The 19443-nt window shown below is 43.5% G+C and overlaps 1 protein-coding gene across 1 annotated transcript; it reads left to right on the plus strand.

The window, feature by feature from the left end:
- Positions 1 to 2361: 2361 nt before the first annotated feature.
- LOC103733791 (nephrocystin-3-like) lies at positions 2362 to 5905 on the plus strand (the record flags this gene model as incomplete). The annotated part of the gene is made up of 3 exons (XM_029563361.1): positions 2362 to 2555; positions 3169 to 3243; positions 5633 to 5905. Coding segments are annotated over 3 exons (527 nt in total), but the record flags the coding sequence as incomplete, so codon positions are not given.
- Positions 5906 to 19443: the final 13538 nt, after the last annotated feature.

A 19443-nucleotide genomic window follows, 5' to 3' on the forward strand; every position in this document is an offset into this window, starting at 1 on the left:
AAATATACTTTTTAAAGAATAAGAATCTTAATTTCTTAAATTTATGACTTGCTTTTATTGTGTTTAATTTTCCCCATTTCATTGCTTTCTTTTCATCTTTTGTTTCTTTCATGACAATCAAGAAGAATGTCATTTGGGGTGGGGACTGTGTACCCTAGTGGTGTAGCCCTTGCCTGGCATACATGAGGCCCTGAGTTCGTCCTTTGAGGGCGTCTCCTCCCCAGAAACAAACACAGAGATGTGACAGTAGGAACGAGCTCCACGCCACAAGCAGGCCTGTTGGGGTCCCTGTTTCTCTCAGGTTACTTATGCTTCACCCCTCCTGATTGGCTCCCTCATCCTTTCTAAAAGATGAATCTGGGAAAACAAAAACAAAAAAATGCCCTGAACAGCTTGAGAGCTCTGTTCCTTATGTGCAGATGGTACCCACAGAGTTACTTAAAGATACTGTTCACTGGCTCCTTATCATTCTGTACTCGTATGAAATGAAATTCTGTTAAAAATTCATGGTCATTAGGGTGTGGGATGAATGGATTCAGAGCAAACTCTGCATCAAACATGCTTACCTGTAGGTGGGAAAAGTGTGCAGGAGCCCAAAGCACAGGTGCCATGCCTCTGTCCTGTAACTTACCAGAGCAGGTGCAGCAGGAGGGAACTGTTGGGGGGGAAGGAACAGAGGGCTGTAGAGATTCAGTGGTTTTGCAGAAGACTCAAGTTTGGTTCCCAGCACCCACAGTGGGTGGCTCACACAGGGGCAGCTGGTTACTTCCCTGTCATCAGCCTTCTCAAGAAAGAAGAACTCCCAAAGCCATGATGTCACCTTTCCTGTTCTTGGATTCATTCAGTTCTTATTTTAGTCAAATTACCTATAGAAGCTCCTCACAGAACAGTTCTTCTGTGGGAGCTCCTGCTTCACGTTTGGACTTCCTTTATTTCTCCGGGGCTTGACTTCTCAGCTCCTCCTGCCCCACAGTGTTGCTTCTCTTCTTAGCAACAACTTCCTGTTTCCTCCAGACCACTCCCTCACCAGATCCTATAGAGCAGACCAGCAAGCCAGCTGGCCTCCATCCCCTCTGACTTCATCCCTCACCCCCTAGCGTGGCCTACTTGTTTCATTATGCCCTCCACTTCCCTTCCACCAGAGTATTTGAGCTACAGCCTAGAATCCAAGCATTCTAGCCAAGCCCCATGTGTCAGTTTATAGCGTCCTCACTAATATTCAGGTGGACCTCAGACTTTTCTCCCAAAACAGTAACAGAAGGAGAGTTAAAGTTCCAGATGTCTGTAAAACAGGGTCAGAATGATGTTAGCATGGAAAATATCTGTGGATCAATCGCTTGAGTTGGCATAGAAATATCTTATAGGGCATTCTTTTTCTCTTTTCTCTTTGGGACTAGTAATTTAATTTGCAAGTTCTGAATTACGTAACAGTCCCCTGCCCCTCCCACACATGCACATCAATTTGCCTCCCTTAATGTTTTTATAAAAATGGAGATTGCTTGCAATGTTCCTGTGGTGTAGAAAACACCAATAGGTTATTGTTTCTAAGATTTTTTTTTCCAGAACTTTCTAACAATTATAACTATGGTTCTTTGTAGCAAACTTTAACCTTTTCTTTAACTCAGTCAAGGTTTTGCTAGCCATTTGACACTTCCCATTGGCCCCCAGGTCTTTCCTATAGAAAGGCTGGTTATAAAGATCAGAGCAGTAGCTGCAGAAAGGGTAGAAGGCCTGGAGAAGAGACAGGTCTTGCGCCTTTAGTGCCGATAATTCAATATTTGTATTTACTTATAAAACTTGTATTTTTAAATGAGATTTTGTTTTCTACTTACTTGGAAAGTTTCGTGGGTCTGGTTCATTATTTGGAGCCATCTGTAACAGTATTTTTGAGAATTTATGTGTTTAAATCAGTTAGGAAAGGTTTTCAGCTTAATGCATAATTTTCAGTATTTATTCTCACTGGTTAATGAACACATTAGAACAATACTATAAGATTATCCAGTTTGGGGACTGGGGTTAGGGTTAGGCTCAGCAGGTAAAGTGCTTGCTGTGCAAGCATAAGGACCCCCCAAACTCACATAAAAGTTAGGTGCTACAGTGAGCACTGTAATTCCGGTACTGGGAATCAAAGACCGGCAGATTTCTGAGGCTTGCTAGAAAGACAGTCTAGCCGATTTAGTGAGCCACAGGTTCAGTGGAGAGTGACTGGGGAAGACACCTGACATTGACCTCTGGCCTTCACACACACACACACACACACACACACACACACACACACACACACTCATTTTTGGATGGGCCCTTGTCATTGTGGTAAACCCCTTACTGGCACTTGGGTAATTAAATGTCTGCTGCCCACAGTGCATTGTAGTCCAAGACATTCTCATTTCCAATCTAGCTTTTTACTGGAAGACTGTGAAGAAGCCCTTCTGAAAAACCCAGAAGGAAAACCCCGGTTAATCTACCATCATTTGGAGGATGGGAAAGTGACTTCTGACTCAGTCCAGCAACTGATGGATCAAGTGTCTAACCTAAGCAAGGCCAACAAAGCCAAGGTAAGCCCCAAAGGATACTTCTAAGAACATGGTTGGCAGAGGGAAAGCCTGAGCCACGAGGAGAGCATGGGAAAGGAGTCTGTGTGGCCAGAGCAGGTAAGAGAGGGGCACAGGCCGGAGAGGCAACCTGCTTGGATCAATCTGTAGAACCTCAGAGACTGTTTTAAGGACTTGGGGTTTTCCTTGGGGTAGAGTGGGAGGCTGTTGCAATAGTTTAAGTGGGATGACAGGACCAGGCACGGTCTTCTGTCAGTAATCCTTTCAGTGTTGTGTAGAGAATAGAGTATTTTGGAGGGCGGTGTGCAGAGTCTGAGGTCTCCTTCAGCCGTCCAGGTAAGAGATGCTGGAGGCTCTAAACAGGGTGCTAATAGAGGTCATGAGGAAAGAAAAATGTATATTTTTTATTGTTCACGCTGAATCCGTGTGTGATCTCAGACAAGTTATTTAACCTGTCTCAGTTTCTTCTTCAGAAAAATGTGAATTACAATGTAGTATCTTCCTCGAAGATAAATGAATTAGAAATGTTAAAAGGTTTACCACTACCACCTCCTGCTGCTGCCATTGTTGTGTTTTCTTGTAACTGTTAAACCCATTCCCTCCCCCTGACCCCCAGATCATTGACCACTCAGGAGATCCTGCAGAGGGAGTATATAAAACTTATGTCTGTGTGGAAAAGATTATTAAACAGGTAAATATGCATTTCTTGTAAGTTTTCATCTAAAATAGCTTGAGACTGTTTTCCATAAAATTGAGTTTTCCAGAGAAAACCACTTATCTGCCCTTTTAAGAACAGGGCCCTAGGAGAGCGCCAATGATCATTCTATTGAGAGTTGGCCCTGTGATGGGATCAGAGTGTTACCAGGACCAAGCAGCTTTCCAGCTCCCCTGTCTTACCTGCTGGGATACTTGTTAGATATAAAGCAATCAAGTTCCAAAGGAGGTATTTGAAGGGAAAAGTGCGTTTTGCTCCACAGAGAGGCACCTCTCCATGCCCTTAGGAGTTTTACACATCTGAAAAATCTTTTTTGTTCCCCACCATGTTTTCCCTAACAGTGCCGAGGGCAGAAGCACCCTTCAGGGTGCGAGAACATAGACTGTGAAAGCATCTGGTGCTGGAAGTTTTTTGAAGTTTTATGTATTTTCTTTTTTTTTAAATTTTTTGATTTATTTTTTTATGTGTGTGAGTATTATGCCTACATGTATATAAGTGTGCTTGCAGGATGTGCTTGTAATGCCCACAGAGGTCAGAAGGGCATTGTATCCCCTATAACTGGAGTTAGGAATGGATGGTTGTTAGCCACCATGCAAGTGTTGGGAACTGAACCTGAGTCCCCTGCAAGAACAGCTACTACTCTTAATTGCCAAGCCATATCTCCAATACCTTATGTATTTTCTTAAAATGCATATGGATAATGTATCTACTTAATGTTATGCCTTTGCTTATTTTTTAATATTTTATTTATTATTTTTATTTATGTGTATGAGTATATTGCCTGCATGTGTATAAGTGCACCCATGTCATGCAGTGCCCATGGAGGTCAGAAGTATCAGAATCCCTGGAAGTGGAGTTACAGATGGCTGTTAACTGCCATGTGGGTGCTAGGATTTGAACCCAGGTCCTCTGCAAAAGCAGCCAGTGGTCTTAACCACTGAGCTATCTCTCCAGCCCCACCTTTGTTTATTTTTAATATAGAAATGATTGCTAGAATTATGCCAACCCAAATACCAATATCTGTAATTAAAAGACTTATTTCAAGTAAAATGAGCACAGCACTATGTTAGGCCTGTGATAGCCCATCTCTCCCAACACCTTCCTGAGGAGCCCAGGGCTCTATTTGAGAAGAAAGGGTGACATCACCTTTTCTAATTAAATTGGGTTCTAGATAGGAGATTTGTTATCAGAAGAAAAGAGTGAGGTACAGGTACAATGGTGAGATGCATGGCCCCAGGTTTGTCTGCTTCTCTAGTACAAAGGTTGTCAGGGTAGAGTCCGAGCTTCTTAACAATCCTACAGATTTTAGGACCAAGGTAAGTCAGATGAATGGAGCAAAATGAAATAGTCCATATTCATCATCTTTAATGCTTAAAGGATGGCATTTTTCAGTGATCTAATCTAAATACAACAGCAGAGATATTTGATATAAAGAAACTCCATCTCAGTAATTAAATGTTTATGGCATATTTATTAGGCATTAGTACAGCCTTTAGAATTATTCACTAGTGGAGCTGAAACGCTAGTTCAGTCTGTAAAGTAACTGCCTCACATGGCGGCCCTTGCTTGTAATACCAGCAGTGGGGAGGCAGAGGCAGGAGGATCCCTGGGGTTCACTGGCCAGCCACTCTAATCTAATTGGTGAGCTCCAGGCCAATGAGAAATCCTGTCTCAAAGGAGAAGTGTTCCTGAGGATGAAACCTAAGATTATCCTCTTGCCTTCTCTCTCTCTCTCTCTCTCTCTCTCTCTCTCTCTCTCTCTCTCTCTCTCTCTCTCTCTCTCTCTCTCTCTCTCTCTCTCTCTCTCTCTCTCTCTCTCTCTCTCTCTCTCTCTCTCTCTCTCTCTCTCTCTCTCTCTCTCTCTCTCTCTCTCTCTCTCTCTCTCTCTCTCTCTCTCTCTCTCTCTCTCTCTCTCTCTCTCTCTCTCTCTCTCTCTCTCTCTCTCTCTCTCTCTCTCTCTCTCTCTCTCTCTCTCTCTCTCTCTCTCTCTCTCTCTCTCTCTCTCTCTCTCTCTGTCTCTCTCTCTCTCTGTCTCTCTCTCTCTCTCTCTCATTCTCGCTCTCCCCCCCCTTGCACCAGGGGATCCAACGCCCTCTCCTAGCCTCCACAGATATTGCATGAATGTGGTTCACTGACATACATACAAGCAAAACACTTGTGCACATCAAATTAAAATAAAAAATTGGTTAAAAAATGTTTAAAAAAAAAAACAAATCCCATTAGAGACAAATCTCTTACATGCACTTCATGACACCCATGAGTCTGGACTTGCCCTCCTTAGTAGGTACAGCCACCTGGCCTGGGTGCTGGCCCCTCCAGGTCTCTGTTCCTCATTTGCTTTCCTGTGCTTGCTCTTCATGTTCAGGACATACTGGGCCTGCAGAACACAGATGTGGAGGTGAAAGATGTGGGCAGTGAAGACTCCACTCCAGAAGAAGATGACTTCGGGGATGTCCTGTGGGACATACATGACGAGCAGGAGCAGATGGAGACCTTCCAGCAGGCTTCTGATGCAGCCCATGAGCTGGGGTTTGAGAAAGTAAGCCTTTTGACTGTTGCTCCAGTAAAGAGCAGTTATTGGGCTTGGGAACATGGCTCAGTTGGTAAAGTTCTTGCCATGTAAGCATGAGGACCTGAGTATCGAGCCCCAGCACCCATGTAAAAAGCCCGATGTTGTGCCCTCTTCTGTAACCCCAGTGCCTGGGGGAGTAGGGGACTTGTGGATCCTTGGAGCTCATTGGTCAGTGAGCTCCAGGTTCAGTGAGAGACCTTGTCTAGAAAGAAAATAAGGTGGAGAGAGAAAACAATAGAAAAAGACACCAAAAGTCACCCTCTGACCTCCATATGCACCTGCATTCGCACATGCATGTAAAAAAACTTAAATATAAAAAATTATCATTTACCACCCAAAGGCTGCCTCATAGTGTTTTCCCTAAGTGTACTCCCGGTTTATGTTGGTGTTACGTGCTCTCAACACTGAGTGAGCCATGTTGGAATGTGCTTAGATTTGCATAATATGAAGGTACCTGATACTCACATGTATTTATCAACACTACACATTTTTGTAGAGTGTCACGCCACCTCCAGTGGAGCCTGCGTGAGGAACTCTCCGTAGGTTGAGGCTGAGAAAACTTCAAAGGAAGAATGCCTCCTGGAGATGGCTGTGTTAAAAGAGCATGCCGTGTCTTTGGCTGTTCTACTTTAGTTCCTGTCTTTATTGATGCAATATTATTCTTATTCTTTCTTCATAGAGATTGTTTTGTACCTACTCGGATTGTTAGGACCACCTAAAGAGAAGCTAGGTATGGATGATTTCCTGGGAACTTGGTCATCTGATACTATACTTCCTCAGGTGTCTCTGTTCAGTCATCAAGAAGCCAAGACAGAGAAAGTCTTGGTCCAGTCAATCTCCCTCGGGTCCCTCCCCTAGACAAGTCTATGCCTGGATGCTTGAGTTGGCCTAAAAATGTGAGGCTGTTTTGCCCTCTTTATGGGATAGACCCCTGATAATCACATGCATGACTAATCCCAATGACGGGTAAGACCCTCCCAGACTGATGAACCTAAGACAGGGGCCATGAGGGCAATCATGGTTACCCAAGGACGGGCAACTTCAGAACCTGAGGAGAGGCAACCTAAGACAGGGAGGTCATAATAAAATAGGGAAAAGGGACGGTGACTCCCATTCCCAGGGCTATCCCTGGGAAGCCTCACTTAAAATAATAAGGGGAGATGTAGGGACCTGAGGCTTGAGACCTGAGACTTGAGACCTGAGACCTAAACGTACAGTAATCAAAGCAGCTAAGAATAGGCAACCTTGGAAACTCCTAGATAAGTTACAGTAAGAATCAAGAGTTTATGTAGGAAATAATAGATGAGTGATTATTCAAGGAAGGAAAGTTTCATGGTATTCATTACAATTCATGGATAGACTTGCCAGATTTAGGCCACCTTGGTGCCTGCTTAGTAAGGAACAAAAGGAGAGCATACAGAGACAATGTTTATTTCATGGAAAGTAAGATGAAGTAGTTATGTTTATAAGTCCCATACTTGGAAGGATTTCATGAGAGCTACAGGATTAAAATGGGATACTGATACGCCTAACAATAAAACTAAGCCTAACCTTGAACATAACCCTGACCCTACCCTAACCCTAATCCTAAACCTACCCCTAAACTTAAACCTAAGCCTCACCCTAAGTATAGCGCTAGCCCTAAATCTAACCCTAAACATACCCGTATCACTAATAGTAATTCTAAACCTAAACCTGAACCTAAACGCACATAGGGGTTTGAGGTCAGCTCATTGTGTAACCACAGAATATAAATTTTAAAGGTCTCTAATGTGACTCACCAAGATGAAAAACAGAAACTTTCTGTTTAGCACTAGTTAATGTTTGACAATGTATTTTGATTCACCTGTGTTTCGCTTTTGTCTCTGGAATCAGAACTCTTAGAAAATGGTTAAACCGCAAAAAAATGGCTTATTGATGTAATCATGTAACTTTGTAATTTATAATCTGAGCTCTGCAGCTGCAAAATTACACTCAGACTTTCACCAAACTCCTGTGTGTTTGTTTGTCATTAGCCGAATCCTTGTCCACCCTTTCAGGGACCCTGCTCCAGTCGGACTGAACTGCTCCGGCCTGGGCTGGTCCGTCACACCATATCCCTTTAATATCTTTTACATTCTCATTTTCATTTTCAATAATTATGAAACATAACAAATTTTCCATCTAGAGTGAAAATTCTCTTTTCCATTGAAAATGGTTATATCTTTGTCATTAGCCGAATCCTTGTCCACCCTTTCAGGGACCCTGCTCCAGTCGGACTGAACTGCTCCGGCCTGGGCTGGTCCGTCACACCATATCCCTTTAATATCTTTTACATTCTCATTTTCATTTTCAATAATTATGAAACATAACAAATTTTCCATCTAGAGTGAAAATTCTCTTTTCCATTGAAAATGGTTATATCTTGAGTGTGTTCATACAAAGTACACTATATATGTGAGCTCATTAGCGTGCTTTTCCTCTCTTTTTATTGCTCTGTTTTCTAAATGGTATACTATACCTGCACATACATTTATTTACATATATACATGTATATATTATAGGCTAGGATCAACATACAAGAGAGAACATGTTTTTTTTCCTTTCAGAGATTAGGTAAAGTCACTTAATATACACCCTAAATCCAACCATTTTCCTGAAAAATTTATTTCATTTTTCTTTAGAGCTGAATAATATTCCATTTTATGTATGTACCAGGTTTTCAGTACCCATATCTGTTGGGGGACTACTAAGTCGGTTCCATTTCCTTGCCATAGTGAATGGAGTAGCAATAAATATGGGAGTGCAAATATCTGCGTAGTAAGGTACGGCGTTCTCTAGGTGAGGAGATAGTTGAATCATATGGTAGGTAGCTCTAATTTTTTGAGAAACCTCCAAACTGATTTCCTTATGGCTGTACTAATCTGCATTCCTCCGAACCCTCTCCATTTGTTGTCAGACAAATTTGTTTTTTGAGATAGGGTCTCCCTGTAGCCCCAGATGGCCTGGAACTCACTATGTAGACCAGGCTGGCCTTGAACTCACAGAGATCCGCCTGCCTCTGCCTCCTGAGTGCCTGGATTAAGTGCCTGGCCCTGTTGTCAGATTTCTTGATGATAGCCAATCTGACCAGCATGAGGCTGAGTCTCAAAGTAGTTGTAATTTGCATTTCTCTGAAGACTAGGGTTGTTGACTACTTTTTAAAAGAGTTATTGGCTTTTTGTGTTTCTTTTTTTGGAAAACTGTCTTAATTCATTAGCCCACTTCAGATGACTTGGTTTTGATCCTTGGATCCCACAAGGTGGCAGGAGAGAACTGACTCCTAAGAGCTGTCCCCAACTACATCTCACACACACACACACACACACACACACACACACACACACACACACGTACACATGCATGCACACACGCACGCACTTCCAGGAGCTTCCTAGGCATTTAGTCTAGTTGAAACACTGAGCTCCAGATTCAACGAGAGATCCTATTTCAAAAAAAAGTGGAGAACAATACAGGAAAACACCCTGACATCTCTAGCCTCTACGTGTGCCGGAACAGGCAATACATCTCACACACACACACACACACACACACACACGTACACATGCATGCACACACGCACGCACAGAGGCACAACATTTTTTTTTTTTTAGAAAAGAATTGAGGGGGGTAAGTTTGCCGCTGTGGACAGGGCAGGTGGTGGCCAGCGCCCCCTGAGCACTACTCAGAGTTGGTTTCTCCATCTCACAGACTTTTAGAAATGGCTGCCAGCCTGTCCTGAATCTGGGGAAGTGCTACAAAACTTGCACTAGCTCTGGCTTAGAACTAGCTGACTGCTGTTCTGGGAGTGGTATGGTTTTGCAGGTTTTTCAAATGATTTGTTACATTTTGGCTATCTAGTTATATTGAGAATTACTGCTGAGTGTTCAAGGTGTTGATTCTAAATAATCCACCCCAAGTGATTGTGTGGGTTCAGAGTTCAATTCAGTGTCTTGTTTGCTTTCCTGTGCCATAACCTGGTGACTGATGGGGGCAGGAGAGGAGGAAGATGCCCCGAAGCCAGCATGGGCTGCAGTTCCACCTCTTATTCTGTGATCTGGGCCTCTCATCTCCAAGCAAGGTCATTAACACCTGCCTCATGCCATGCTTAGATCAGCAATAAATGCCTGTAAATACCCAAGACAGAACCAGGCTTGGGGGTGGAGGAGGCTGCAGTGAGGAGCCAGATCTCGGAGGGCTGGAAGGATGATGTCAAGAGAGAATGTGGTTGGCATGTCAGGCTGCATCTGCACTCCTTCGCTTTCTAATCTTGCCCATCAGTTTCTTCTTCACAATTCCTGACTTGGTTTGCTCAGGAAATCTCTCTTCATTGCTAAGAATCTGATGAAAGAACTAGGTGTGGTGGTGCACCTGTAATTTCAGCACAGGGAGATGGCAAGTTCCAGGCCAACCTAGGCTATATAGACTTTAAAGAAAAATCTTATGGAAGATATAGAAACCCTCAATGTGAAAATGTACATATTTTTAAAACTTTATAAAAATTCAGTTTCTCTCTCATCCTGGTTAAAAACTCTAGAATTAGGGCAAGGGAGATGGTTTGGTGGGTAAGAGCACTTGCTGTGCAAGCATGAGGACAGGACCTGAGTTCAAATCCCCAGCACCCACATAAGAAGCTGGGTGTGGTTGTATGTGCACCTGCAATCCCAGCCTTGGGGGTGGGGTGGAGATAGGAGGATCTCTGGGGATTGCTAGCTTCCAGTTTAGCTCTAGGTTTAGGGAGAGACCCTGTCTCAAGGGAAGAAGACAGAGTAACAGAGCAGGACAGCTGACATCCTTTTTTGGCCTCTGCAAACCTGCTCACCTATAATCCATGCAAGCACACACACAAACATGCACACACACACATGCATGTTTAAAAAAATAACCTGAACTAGCTCACTTCTCACATATATTTCTTGCCTCAATAATGAGGCTTATGAGGTATCTTAGTTTCATTTCCTCTTGTGATAAAAATACCCTAGTAAAAGCAAATCAAGGGAGAAAAGGTTTGTTTGGCTTGAAGTTCCAGGTTACAGTCTGTCATAGCAGGAAAGTCACCACAGTAGAAGCTTGAGAGCCAGGCACATCATGTCCACAGTCTAAAGCAGAGAGCCATGAACGAGCACCAGAATGCATGCTGGTACTCAACTGTCTTTCTCCAGAACCCCTGTCTAGGGATTGGTGTTGCCCACAGTGGGCAGGTCTTCCTACCTCAATGGAATCAAAGTAATCCCGACCCCAGACACGCCCACAGGCCAACTTAATCTAGATAATCCCTCACTGAGAGTCTTCCCAGGTGATTCTAGATTGTATGCATCTGACAATTAATCATCATACCAGGGAACACAGTCTCTGTTTCCCCTACTGTAGCAGAAACATCAGAAACCTATCCAGTTCCTCATTGCTTCCCTCCTGCTTCCTAGATACGTTGTTAATGATTGCTTGGCAGAGAAAACAAAGAAATTGAGACTGGAGAGACGGCTCAGAAGTAAGAGCACTGGCTGCTCTTGCAAAGAGCCCGGGTTCAGTTCCCAGCACCCACATGGCTGCTAATACCCATCTATAACTCCAGCTCCAAGGACTGGTTCTGACATGTCTTCTGACCTCCAGAGGCACCGTATACATCTAGTGTAGGTCCGTACATGCAGGCAAGTCGTTTATACACAAAATCAAAACAAGTAAATCTTTAAAAAAGAAGAAAAAAGAGAACTTCACATGTAGATTATTGACTGTCCACTAACTTCTTTTTAAATTTTATTTTGTGTTTATGAATGTGTCCTGCATGTATGTAAGTGCACCCATGTTGTGCAATGGCCATGGAAGCCAGAAGGCACAAGTTCCTCTGGATTTGGAGTTAAGGATGGGTATTAGCCATCAAGTGGGTGCTGGGACCTGAACCCAGGTCCTCTGCAAGAGCAACCAGAGTGCTCTTAGCCACTGAGCCACCTCTCCAACCCTAGTTATTTGTATCTGTAAAAGAAAAAAAAAGGTCCTAGAACTGTTCATGCAAAGTCTCAGATTCACAAATAAGGATGTTTACACTTACATTTTTAACATTGCAAAGGTAGTTCGTTTACATTACAGGGTTCTGTGGTTAATTGTAGGTTTTCAGTTACTCAGGCAGTATACATAAAATTTAATAGCTACAAAGAACATTGCTTCATTCCATGGTTCCCAAACAAAGGAAAGGAAGAACCTGTGCCCTTGGATTTTGTTTCAGAGAATGCTTCCTGAAGATGTAGCTTGAGTCAGTGGAGAAATGAGTCATTTGTCTTCAAAAGGAAAGGTCATATGGAAGCAATTCTATAAATATTTAGTTTTGCCTAAATTCAGGAAAATCACTTCCATTAGAGTTTACGCTCAAATACCAGTCTCATGTTGTTTTATGTGATTCAAAGCAGCCCAGCATTCCTAGGCAGCAAGTGGAATGAGCTCCAGGCAATGTTAAACTTAAGAATAACCCAGCCTATCTCTTGAGCCCTGGGAGGATCCAGTGAATTCAGAGTTCCAGGCCCTCGAGCTGGGAGCAAAGGCCGTTATCAATGAGGGAGAACTGGGTGATGCCACACCCTTCCGGCAGCAGGGGCTTTCCGAAGCCTGGTTAGCTGGATGGAGAGCATTGGCAGTCAGACCTGGGTGTGAGTGCTGACAGGTGGGCCCCCACCCCCACCTCTACTTCAGAGCACCCGCTGAAGCCACACAGGAAAGAGAGAGGAGGCTATTGGAGAGAACAGCCAATGAAGGAAGGAGGAAACACTGGAAAAGTGAGCTCTCATTCACACCTTAGAAAAGAAAATTTCATCCTCAAAACAACAGGATGCCATTTGGAGGAATAATTTCTTGTTCAGAGAATTAAAATCAGGGTTTATATAGTTTTAAAATTAATACATTTATTTCTTTTTTTAAGGTGTGTGTGTATGTGTATGTCTATACATGTGCATATACATGTAGGGGTCGGAGGACTACTTTCAGGAGTTGGTTCTCTCCCTCCACCATGTGGGTCCCAGGGATCAAATTTAGGCCATCTTGGTGGCAGGCACCTTTACCCACTGGGTCATCTTGCTGGCCCAGGGCTTAAAATTTTAAAAAGCAACAGAAATTACAGAGCATATATGAGAAGTTGGGGAAGTCTTATTAAGAAGCAGAGTGAAAAGACAGTGATGAGTCAGGCATGAGAGCGTACCTATAATTCAGCATGTGGGAGGCTGTATCAGAGCAGGAAGGTTGTGAATTCCAGGCTAGCCTGGTCTATCAGACCAAAACAGAGCTAGGGAGATGGTTCAGTAGGTCAAGTACCTGTTGCTTGCATACAAAGACCTGAGTTTGGACTCCCAGAATTCATGTAAAAAGCCGAGGATGAGCTCCACAACCTGTATATGTGAGCAGCACTAATTGGACTCTGTGAAAAAAGAAAAAAAATAAGACACGAAATTGGGAAGGGACATGGAGGGAATGAATCTGATCAAAATATGTTATGTGCATGCATGAAATTCTCAAAGAATAAATAAAAATATTATATATATATTTTAAAAATCCAAGGAGTAGCAGGTGGTTCTATAACCATAGAGCCTGGGGGAACGGAGATATGCAGACCCAGAAAGCTCGTTGGCCAATCAGTCTAGCCGAATTGATGAGCTTCGGGTTCAGTGAGAGACTCTGTCTTAAAAAATAAAGGTAGAGCTCAAAAGCTACTGACATGCACATATGCACACACAAGTATAAACACCATATGTAACACACACACACACACACCTTCCTTATGGAGCTGAAACAAGACAGATGGCAAATAAGAGGCAATAATTAAACATAAAAGCCCCAGCTGAGAGAGAGAGACAGAGAGACAGAGAGACAGATGGGTTTTGAAAAAGGAGAAAAAGAAAACGAAAATATGAAGTAGTTCCCCGGTAGGAAGTGCCCGGCCTGTAGGATGACAATGACCTTCACAAATGTGCATCCTTGTGGAATTTTAGTGTGGAAACAGAAAGGTCCTGGAAGCTTCCAGAGTATTCCAGGAGGATGGGGAGAACATTTCTGAGAAAGGACAGAGCATCAGATTAGTACTGGGTGCTCCATAACACAACACTGAAAGCTAGAAGACAAGGGGGTGATGCCTTCAGCGATCCCAGACCAGCCTGACTGAGCTCCAGTTCCTCTCATTTGAGAATCCAGAAGGATACAAATGAACCGCCTGGATGAGAGGTTCTGCTTGGATTTATCTGGAACTGGACAAATACAAGAGTAAGGGGACGGCAGCGCTCACATCGGTAACCTGGAGCCCATTCCTAATGCACCTGAGCAGTGGTTTTTTTTAAATTTAGATTTCAGTTGGTCAGTGGGTTCTATTCTCTAATGAACACTTTAAAGCCTCTAATTTTTCACAACTTCTTGTGCCTGAAAGTTAAGTAAATTTGTTCCCGATGCAGAAATCTTGTTCTAAGATTCCAGGTCAGCACTGTCCAGGAGGCAGTGCCAACCCTCAATATCACTGGCCACCAGCCTTTCCAGGTTCACTTGAGTGGACAGTGGTCAGGCCCAATTGATGTTTTTAAGGAGAATGGCCAACCTGGATCCTTCTCCCGTCATCTTCAGATGCTCTATTATTGTGCTCAGCAGAGCAAAGGAGAGCACGTGCAAGAAGCTCCTGGGAGGAAAGGAAAGAAGCTGATTGGGGGAGGGGTTGGCACTCTGCCTCTTCCAGATTCTGTCCTCTACAATGCCATCTGGATAGGACAGAGGCTGAGGAAACCATGTATGTGTATGATGGGACCCAATGATCAGCACTCACAGGAGGGCTTTAGTTCAACCAGAAGGAGCCGCAGATGGGAACACATCCATGCTCTTCATGGCATTGAACCTCAGTCAGCATGCCCCTAACAGAAAGGGCCTGGGGACTGTTCAGGGTCTAGATCACAGCCTATAATCCTAAGGGCTGATGAGAACTAACAGGTCTCAGATTCCCATACGAAATCACCAGCACTCTTCCACAGCTTACCCTGGCCACCTTGACCTCGATCAGGTGCTCTACACTCCAACTCTGGCCCCAGTATTTGTGCTGGGGTCCTGAGGCAGGTGGGAGTGACAGCTGGCCATATTGTTGATGTCCTGGTGGCTTGAGCAATGAGCTATGTAGTGAGACTGTGTCTCAAAAATAAATAAATATTTTAAAATTAAAAATACATATTAGCCAGACATGGTGGCATGCACATGTGGTCCCAGTCTTTGGAACAGGTGGAGGATTGCCTGAGCCCAGAAGTTCAAATCCAGCATGGGCAACATAGAAAGACTCTCAATCAACCAACGTAAAAAGGGAGAACTTAAAAAAATCAATAAAGCAAAACCTTTATTTTAAAGAAGCTCTTGTACACATAAATGACTAGATGTGAGGGAAAGATATTGTTTACAACAACAACAACAAAAACCAAAGCAGAGGCTGGAGAGATGACTCAGCAGTTAAGAACACTGGATTAACACTGGGGCTCTGTTCCCAGCACCCACATGGCAGCTAACAACCGTCCATAATTCCAGTTCCAGGGGATCTGATGCCCTCTTCTGGCCTCTGCAGGCATAGAATAAAATGGGTACACTTATATTCATGCAGACTAAACACTTGTACACATAAAAATAAATAATTGAAATTTAAAAAGCAGGAATAACCTGAACCTGAAATGTGCGAGACTTATGTGAAGACTGGCTCTCCACCAAGGGGTGTGAACGAGGCATGGAATGCAGAGACATGCCTTCTTGGGTAGGATGGTTTGATGTTTTAGAGGCATCAGTCATCCACAGAGTAAAGCAATACAGCCCCATTCAGTTTTGGCAAAATGGCTCATTTGTGAGACTGCTATGAAAACGTGTGAAGAAATCTGGACAGCTGAATTAGATTCTAAAGCGTATTTAAGATCCACATAAAATTAAAACTGCATGCTACAAACACCTCAAGGTGTCTGTGGAGTGTTCAAAGCATCTTACCTACCAATAGGAGACTCCAGTCAAGGGGATGCTTGGCTGAAAGGCCTCTGTTCAACAGCCATGTTATGCCCAGAAGACAGAATTCACGGCACTCCTCCCCATCCTCTGGCTCTTACATTCTTTGTAACCCCTCTTCCATGATCCTCCCTGATCTTCTGGGCTAGGTGGTAATTTAGCTGTCCCATTAGGACTGTAGCTCTAAGATTTCTAATTGGTACGTTTTGGTGATTTCTGCCTCTTTGGTGAATTTCTCGTTCAGACCCTGAATTGCTCCTCTTCCTTCTTTGCATCATCTGTCTGTGTTCTCTTGAATGTCATGGAGTTTCTTTCAGATCATTTTTTTTTAATTCTCTTTTAGAACTTTCATAGATTTCCTTCATATCAGGATCTGTTTCTGATGTTTTCCTGTGGAATAACATGTTTGCTTCCAAGTTCTTGGGACCCTCCATGGATGTCTGAGCATCTGGTGGCACGATCTCTTCTAATTTTACAGAGTAGCTGCTGTGTGAAAACATTTCATGGGTGACGTTTAAGTGAGGTATAGAGTGTCAGTAGCTTAAGTTAGAACTGAGCTCAAAAGTGTAGGTTTTCTGTGATTTCTCCAGCTTCGTTGAATGACAGAAGTGTCTGTGTATGCCTCGGCAGTCAAGACTGCAGCTGTTCATGAAGACAGCTCATAATACTCTGCAGTAGATGAAGGCTTCCAAGGGTGCATGTCCTCAGGCCACACAGTTGAGAACTGACAGTACCAGGACTTGAAGCAGCAGCTGCCACAGTCTTGGTGGTGTGGGATGTAGAGAAAACTGTCCTTGGGTCATTGGGGGTAAGCACAAATAACACCAACAGTTGTGGAACCAGTACCCATGATCTACTAGTCACATGATGAGACCTTCCCAAGAACCCTCAACATGAATGTGGGAGATGTCTAAGCCTCAGCCTCTAATGCACCACAGTTCTAGAGTCACAGGATGAGATGGCACGTTCCCAGGTCCCACAGGATGAACACACATGATATTGGTTACCCACAGCAACGATATACATGGACTTGAGATTGTAGGATGCAAAGCAGGCCTTCTGTAAGTCTCACAGGGTGACTGTGGGTTGTGCTTGGACTTGTAGCTCTCCTACATCTGTGAGACCCAGAGAATACCTTTTCGAGGTCCCAAGGAGTAAGTGTAACTGAAACCTGGACTTCTGTACCTGCAGCTATGGTCTTAAGCCTGAAGTATGGCTTAGAGCCCCTCTGGGCCTTCTAAGGCATGTGCAGGAACATGTGGACTTCTGTTGGAAACTATGCCTCTGGAGGTATAGGATGTGGTGGAGACCTTCCCTAAATAAAGAACAGAGGAAAACTATAGAGACAGGGGCTGTGGGGATGGCTCAGTAGGTAAGAGCACTTTCCCTGCAAGCATGTAGACCTCAGTGTTAATCTCTAGTACCCACAATAAATAAATAAATAAATAAATAAATAAATAAATAAATAAAATTAAATTTTTTTTTAAAGCTGTCCAGGGCTGAAGAGATGGCTCAGAGATTAAAAGCACTGACTACTCTTCCAGAGGACCTGGTGTCAATTCCCATCACCCACATGGCAGCTAACAACCATCAGTAATTCCAGTTCCAAGGGGGTCTGACTCCATCTTCTGACATCCACAGGTATTGCATGACATGAGAGCACTTACATACATGCAGGCAATATACTCATACACAGAATATAAAAATAATAATTTTTTTAAAAAAGCTGTGCATGGCTACATGTGCCTGTAACCCCAGCACTAGCAGGAGGTGGGGGCACTGACTGGCAAATTTGAAGAGCTCCCTGACCAGTATACACACAAAACACTCATACACATAAAAAAGAAAATTAAAAACATTTAGGAAGATTCATTTCCCTGAACTAAACCAAAGTTTTTGCAATATTTGACAAAAAGGACTGCTATTTTATGTTCCTTACAGTCATGAGGGATGACCACTGGCTGGAGTGTTGGTGGCCTTGGTTGTAGAACTTCAGGACCCAAGTGAACTTTCACGTGGGTAATGCTGGGAGTTTTTGCACATGCAACTTTAGGCTCAAGGCTGTAAACCTTAGAAACCTCCCTGGGAGAACTTCCCTAGTTCCTGTTGTTGGTATGGATCTGGGTCCCAGGGCACCCAATCTAGTTTTACAGGCTCTTGTGTCCCAGGGTAAAGAATTGGATCAGGAAGACACGGTTAGAAAATAGAAACAGATAAAAGTGCCTCTACTATATCAATTTAGTTTGCTATGAGAGTTAGTCTTTAGGAAGGAGACTTCCAGGTCAGTTCCAGCTCCATTGCTCCAAGTCCTGTGTCTGAAGTATGTGCTGTCTTCAGCAATAGGGTCTTGCCTTCAAGTTCTGGGTGGCACTATTATCTTGGAGGTTATCAACAGCTACCTAATTGGACTTAAAGCCTGCTCACTGGGGGTCAGGGGGATCTCATGTGTGGCACTGTAAACATAGCCAAATACACATGGCTGGAGAGGCCATAGATCTTAATGAAAACCCTAAGTCTGTCATATCCCTAGACAAATGCAATTTCTTACTGTATGCTAAATATGGATCCTTATATTTACAGACAAGTATGCCGTTCACCACTCATCAAAGAAACACAACAGCAGACTATTACAGAGTTCCACAACTGGTCACACACAGAGGATAAGTGTCTCTGAGATGCCCAACCCTAAGATAGAAAGAATACTAATGCATCTCTCAACTCTCATCCGTGAAGCTTCCTTATGCAACAGATTGTGATGAACACAAAAGGCCACAACTGGCCAAAGTGTAGAGAATAAGAGACTGCAGGGTGTGGGTCCCTGGACGAGACTCCAATATTAAACTTCACCCACCCAGGGCTCAGGGACCATTGCGGAAGATGGGACAGAAAGATTGTAAGAGCCAGGGAGAAGGTGCATGACCACAAGGAAACAGAGTCTTACAGGCTCCTGGGAACTTGCTCATATGAACTTACAGCAATGGTGACAGTGTACACGAGGCCCATGAAAACTCAATCAGACAAAAAACAGCATAGAACTGGGGAAATGGACAGGAAGCCACAACTTTGGTGAGGAACTCTTGGTACCTGATCACTTCTGGGTGAGGAAGAGCTGATCTTCTTTAAGGGAATAATGCTAAACAGGCTGATCAGGCTCCAGTGGATGAACTCACACTAAGGAATATCTGGGTACGCAAACTTGACTTGATAGACCTTAACATATACGACAAAATGCATGAAGTCCTGTGGGTGGGCTAAGGAGGGTAGCAGATAGGGAAGGGGGGGCTAAATATGATTAAGATGTGTTGTATGAAACCCACAAAAATTCAATAAAATTATTTTTAAATAAAGAGATAGAAATAGACAGCTTATTAAGAAAGGGAAAGCACTCCCAAGAATTAGAATAGGCCAATGAGGTAGGAAAAACCCCAAAAGCATCAGGCTGGGAGCCATGCGACCCTTTATGTAGCCCCTGTCTCTTCCACATTCTGTACTACAGACTTTTCTCACGCATGCATGCTATGTTCCTTGTTTGTAGCTGGAGGAGGAGGACTTTCAGTCTTTTTCTGTTCACTGACTTATTTAATATGTTAATCTTGGATTAC

The sequence above is a fragment of the Nannospalax galili genome, unplaced genomic scaffold (assembly GCF_000622305.1).
Source record: "Nannospalax galili isolate Female #2095 unplaced genomic scaffold, S.galili_v1.0 scaffold3296, whole genome shotgun sequence".
Taxonomy (NCBI): Eukaryota; Metazoa; Chordata; class Mammalia; order Rodentia; family Spalacidae; genus Nannospalax; species Nannospalax galili.